Source organism: Vombatus ursinus, unplaced genomic scaffold (assembly GCF_900497805.2).
Source record: "Vombatus ursinus unplaced genomic scaffold, bare-nosed wombat genome assembly UNPS02014910.1, whole genome shotgun sequence".
In the NCBI taxonomy this organism is placed as follows: Eukaryota; Metazoa; Chordata; class Mammalia; order Diprotodontia; family Vombatidae; genus Vombatus; species Vombatus ursinus.
In genome coordinates this window covers 185,908-192,568 of record NW_020954688.1, presented here as the reverse complement: position 1 = coordinate 192,568, position 6,661 = coordinate 185,908, and the positions used below count along the sequence as shown (strand labels likewise).

At 36.8% G+C, this 6,661-nt stretch overlaps 1 protein-coding gene across 1 annotated transcript; it reads right to left on the bottom strand.

Annotated features, from left to right (window-relative positions):
- Positions 1 to 1,483: 1,483 nt before the first annotated feature.
- Positions 1,484 to 2,434, bottom strand: LOC114029166 (olfactory receptor 2T27). The gene has a single exon (XM_027843525.1). The coding sequence runs from the start codon at positions 2,432 to 2,434 to the stop codon at positions 1,484 to 1,486; it is 951 nt and encodes a 316-aa protein (XP_027699326.1).
- Positions 2,435 to 6,661: the final 4,227 nt, after the last annotated feature.

The window sequence follows — 6,661 nt, the reverse complement described above, 5'->3', positions numbered from 1 at the left end:
TGGAGACAAGTACAAAACTGTCACTTATCCTTTTCTCCTTCATAATCATTGCCAAAGTTCTTCTAACCTTGCATACATCCATGTTTTCCTCCAACATTGTGTTTCCTGTCTTCCCTTCCTCTGTCTCCATTCTGTACATTACAGTATATTTTAAACTATATGAATATGCCATGAGGAAAAAATTATGAGAGTTATCACATTTTTTTCTAATAGCTGGTTTAGTCTGATTTCTATGGGTTTCATTGCCTTTCTCCTTTGTGCAGTCGTTTTTAGTCATATCCGACTTTTTATGACCCCTTTTGGGGTATCTTGGCAAAGATACTGAACTGGTTAGCCATTTCCTTCTCCAACTCATTTTATAGATGAGAAACTGAGGCAAATAGGGTTAAGTGACTTGCCCAGGGTCAGAAAGCTATTAAATGTGTGAGGGAGATTTGAACTCAGGAAGAAGAGTCTTCCAGATGCCAGGTCCAGCACTCTAACTACTATACCAGTAGTTGGACCTACTTTTCTCCATTCTAGAAACAAGTGAGAGAATCAAGAAAAGGTCTCCTGAGCCCCCAGCCCACAAGGAAACTTTGGGAAAAGTTGGACATGGTGTTGTTCAGAAAGTATGTCATAGCTGTCATATTGTTATCATGTTATCTTGCCTACTAAATGCATTTTTGGAGCAAGTATTATTCTAGGATACAGGATGGGTGAGAAAAGTGGAATTAGAACTTTCACACAATCTGTAACCCTATTTTTTACATATATTCTAATATAATTCTTTTAAGTCTGGCTACCTTAAAGAACTATATGTTTCCATAGCATTACACTGCAATAATAAAAGTGGAAAAAATCTGCTCCTCCTACCCAGAATCAATTTATAAAGAGTTGATTGCAGTTTTTAAAGCATAAGATATCATAATTCTTTGAGATCTAGGTCATTTTTTAACAAGCTAAAGAGCATGAATTAGAAAATCAGTGAACTTACATGATGTGACTGAGGCCAATAAGAGAACTAAAAATGAAATTTAAACTTATTTTTTGCAATTCCAAGCATTAATTAGATTAATCATTATATTATTAATATAATAATTATATAATTAATAATTAATAATTAAAGGTGGTTGGGGCTGCAGGTCAAGAAATATGATAGAAAAATATATGCCTTAGAGACTAAGGCCACCATCAGAAACTTTTGGACTTGTCTCAGAGGCCTACACAGCCCATCTCTTTTCTGGACAAAGTGGAGTGGAGGGGTTTTAGGAGGACATAGTTGGGAAGAGTCATAATGATGAGATACCTTTATTTGCCCAACTTTTTAACTTCTTCTCTTTCCCAATGACTTTACCCTACTCAAAGATTCAGGAATCTACAAATTCCAAAGAAGCCCTACTAATAGTGTAACATGTTCAGAATTTTCCCAGCTTTTCAGTTAAAGGTTGCTTGACCATGAGTACCTGACCTTAAGGTACTTAGAAACATCTCCAATGAATCCTCAGAAGGCCCTTATCCTCCTTGAGGAACATCGACCCAATGCCTTCTTTAGAGCCCCAGTAACATCCTTGTTTCTGAGGCTATAGATGAGTGGGTTAAACATGGGTGTGAGAATAGTATAGAAGGCTGACACAGCCTTATCTTGCTCAGGGGTGTGGTAAGAGTGAGGAAGCACATAGGTGTACATGGCAGCTCCATAAAAGAGACTGACAATGACCATGTGTGAAGAACAGGTGGCCACTGCTTTTCTCCTCCCCTCAGTTTCACTCATCCGATACACAGTTATGAGGATGCGAGTATAAGAGGCAGAAATGACAGAAAAGGGGATTAGAAGCATCATGATACAGCAGACATACATAGCTGTCTCATAGGCTGAGGTGTCTATGCAGGACAGCTTCAGTAAGGCAGGGACTTCACAGAAGAAGTGGCTAATCTCTCTTGAAGCACAAAAAGGAAACTGCATGGTGACTGGGGTCAACAGGAAGCCATCCACTGAGCCACCTAGCCATGCTGCAGCCACAATCAGTAGGCACACCTTGCGGTTCATTAAGATAGGGTAACGAAGAGGATTGCAGATGGCCACATAGCGGTCATAGGACATGAGGCCCAAGAGGAAGAATTCAGCACCTGCCAGGGTCAAGTAGAGGAAGTGCTGGGCAGTACAACCAGCAAAAGAGATGGTCTTCTGGCCCACTAATTGATCTGCTAGCATTTTGGGCACAATAGTAGTAATGTAGAGGATATCCATGATGGATAGTTGGCTAAGCAAGAAGTACATAGGAGTGTGGAGCTGGGGATCTATGTGGATAAGAATGATCATAATAGTATTGCTGGCTATTGAGATCACAAAGACCAGGAAGATGAGAGAGAACAAAAGCCATGGAAAGTGTGTGTTGCTGAACAACCCAAGAAGTACAAAGTCTGCATACATAGAATAGTTTCCCCATTCCATTATTTGAGAATGGCAGTAGACCTGGGGATTGGAGAAAAGAAGACAGAACTCTTAGTCACCTGGACCATTTAGCTCAATTTCTTAAAATATGTTCTAAGGTCATGAAGTTTATTCCAATGCAAATTCATTAACTAATTAGTTAATAGCTTTTCTAACAAATACCAATATTTAATTTTCCCATTACTTGAGAAGCACATTTTATTATTGATTTCCATTTAGATAGTAGTCATTCTGATTCTTCTAATCTGTGAAACTACAAAGCCATGGATTTTGCTTTCTTTTTCTAGAAATAAAACTCAAGTTGTACTGATTGTTATTGCAGTATGCTATTCTTAATAAATCATACTACCTGCATTAATAACTACCCTCTCCTCTTTTAAAAAGCATCTAAATTAAGGTAAATGGTTTGAAAGGGGGAAATATAGTTCTTTCTGACTGAAAAAAACAACAATATTTTCAGCCAGAAAACCTAGTTTTGAGTCCCCAATCTACTAATTATAACCTGTTTGACCATGAGGGAGGAAGAGGAAGGGGAGAAGAAATAAGAAATGAGTAAATAAAAGGCAAGGTAAAGGAAAGATAAAGATGGAGGAGGGGGAGTGGGAAAGATTATGGTTATGTAAGGCATAATATTCTTAAAATTTTCATAAAGATATAAAACACACATTTTGATTTTGTTCAACAACTTTTGGCAACTTTTGCCTAACTCAATTTATGTATGTGTAGTATATGTATATTTAAGAGTATATGTATGTATATATAAATGTTCATTTTCCTAGGCCATTAAGGACAAAGGTACTTATGATATAATCTTTGTCTTTAAGGGCTGAATAAATCCATAAGCATTTGTTTAAAATCTTCTATATGCCAAGTACTATGTTAGGTTCTAGGAATAGAAAGACACAAAGGAATAATCTATGCTTCAATGAATGTATGTTGTATAAGAGAATGTAATTTACAGTCTAGCAGTTCCTTGATCAAAAATTATGACATAGGTGTGGTGCAAAATTAAAGGAGGGGTAATTTGGTCTCCCTGAAATACAACTACTTCTCACTATGTATACATAGGTAAGTGTGAAAGAGGCTTCAGGGAATAAGTGGAAAAAAGAAGCAAAGGGTAACCGATCTGAAGGTCAGTGACAAGAAAATGTGGATCTGATTATACAATCACACTCTTCCTTCAAATAAAAGTTATCTTCCCTTCAAATTTTCTTATAACACTTTTAAAGCACCTCATTTTCTCTTATCACTTTCTCTCTGTTATCCTACTTAGTTGTGTATGTTATACCTTCTACAATTAGATTATAAATTCCTTTACATTTCATGCTCTATCTGTGCTCTATCTTTGTACATTTTCCACATAAAAACCACTTGAAAAATGTTTGTTGATTTAAACTGAATTGATTGTTTTTGTAGATGTGTCTTCAACACTGAATTATTCTTCCTATTTCTATACTTACAAAATGATTTTGCCATGTGGATCAGGTAATAGTTCAATTAATTCTGGAAGTCGATGCTTATATAACTTGTATCTTTTCCATGCTAACATTTTCTCTTTTTATTCTTGAGGCTGAGTCTATATTCCCAGATGGTGTAAGTCTTTGGACTGATGTGATTGGCCAATTCAGTTGAGTAATTATTAAATATAGGGAAATATGTCAGCCAAATCTGTTGTGTAGCAGCACTGTGTAGATACAGTCTAATTAAAATTCCTCCAACATTTGCCTTACCCTCACATTCTGTAACTGCACTTGGTTTCATATCAGTCATTTTCAGCAGCTATTTGTCTACCTTAATGTTCTTGTTAAGCTTCCTTCTTTTTTCCCACTCTGATAATCACCAGGAAAATTAAAAGCAAAGATTTAGCAATAATGTTGAAGAAGGAAAGGTCCTCCTCACCCTCAAACCAAGAAAAGTATAGATTCTCCTCAGAATCAGGATCATTATCTTTCAGAAATTATGAATGATTTTGAATACCTAGAGGACAACAGCTATCACTGGTCCGCAAAAGTTGTCAGAGCCCAAAAGGGACCAAAGATCCATGTAGGCATCCCTTTAACAATAGGAGTGTCCCCAAACTTGACCCTTCATGAAATGTGCTAACAATATCCTGGAGAGCTGCCTTGCATTCCTTATAGTCAGGAAGAAAAAAAAATCAATTACATGGTAATTCCTTAGCTTGCATTAGTTTCCTCCTGATTCTATGTCTTTACTCTGTCCTTTCAATTTAAAGGATGTGTGAAATTCATGTAACTGTGAATCTAAAATTATGTCTAAAAAAAAAAAAGTCAACATGCCCATAAATTCAATCTGATCAAACAGTCTTTTCAGTATATTTGGTAGAATTGGGCAATCATTACAAAGTTATTGTAAAAAATTATTAGTCATATCTTTATGAACACTTTGACAGTTGTTTAAGTGGATCCATAAAAAGGACTGTTAGGGATGGAGTTGGATAACCTTCTAACAAGTTTCCTTTTCTCTAATTTCTTCCCTCTCCAAGCTATTCTACACACCATTGCTTATTTTAATCCACAAGTCTGAAAGTATCACTCTATCACTCTGTAGTTCAAGAACATTCAGTGTCTCCCCATTGCATATTAAAGAAAATGCAGACTCCCTAACCTAAAATTCAAGGCACTCTATAATCTGGCGTCAACCTAATTTTCCATTCATATGCTATTCCTTCATATACCCACTAACCAAGTCAAGGTAAATTACATTCATTTTCCAAACTGATCCCACAGACAGCCATTGTGCCTCTGCTTCTGCCACGTTCTATGCTTGAAATGCACCTCACCACCACTATCTATAACTGTTGAAATACTAATGTACCCTTCAAAGCCTAGCCCAAATGATTTCTTTCCCATGAAGCAGTCCCTTGTCTCCACAAGTGGAAGTTAAATCTCCCTCCTTAAATCTCTGATGGCACTTAAATCACTCTTCTTTTATTATAAGCTATGTTTTAGTTATTCTCTACAAGTTTTGTACACTTTGCTAGATTAAAAATTTATTGAGGGTAGGAACCATGGCTTCTTTCATTTTTGTATCAATAGAACATAGAGCAGTTCTCTAACCAAAATAGATAAGAAACATATTTCTTGAGTTGAGTTGAATTAAACAGAGGTGATTTTCATGATTTTGCAAACCCTTACATCACATAATTCCACAGAGTTGAATTTACTTATTATTTTACACAAAAGGGAATTTTATAGTCTCATAGAATCAGAAGAAGTTTGAAAAGGCAACTCACCATCCCATATCCAAGAAGACAAATCATCTCAAACAAATGACATTCTGTTTTGCAGTTAGCCGATACTATAGAATAATTCATACTCCACTAGTCTCTAATCCTCACTATGAAGATGTACATCCTTGTTACAAAAAGCAAATAGAGAGCAACTAATAAGTCATGTTTTAAACAGGGCACATCAAGGTTTGAGCTTTGAACTTTTACTGTAAAGGTTTAGGAGATGTCAGAGGCATACAGAGTACACCTGTCACTTACTTGAACAGCAAAAAGTTGAGTTTGTACATTTCAGCAACTGACTCACAAGAAGAAAAGGGAATAAGTTAGCCACTAACTCTTGCTTTCATGAGCAAGGAGGATTGGGGCACGACCCTAGACCATAAAAGTCTGACCTCCATACATAGCATTTGGGGCATATTGTAGAAGTTATTGACCTCTGACATATAGGATAGAATTATTTTGATTTTTCTTTTTTAATAGCTTGCTGGTGGGTCTGCCCGCCTCGAGTCTCTCCCTATCCAATCCATCCTCTATTCAGCCACTAAAATGATTTTCTTAAAGTGCAGGTCCAATCATCCCATACCTCCTACTCAGTGGACTCCAGTGGCTTCCTATTGCCTCCAGGACCAAATACAAACTGTTCTGTTTGGCATTCAAAGCCCTTCATAAATTTGAACCCTCCTACCTTTCCAGTGTTCTTATACCTTACTCCCCAACATGTGCTCTTTGATCTAGTGACCCTGGCCTCCTGGCTATTCCACAAACAAAACACTCCATCTTCTTTCTCCAGGCATCTTCTCAGGCTGTCTCCTATGCCTGGAATGCTCTCCCTACTCCACTCTGATTACTGACCTTCCTAGCTTCCTTTAAGTCCAAACTAAAATGATATCTTCTCAGGGAAGCCTTCCCCAACCCCTCTTTTAATTATTTCCTATTTATCTTGTATATTGTTTGCTTTGTACATATTTGTTTGCATG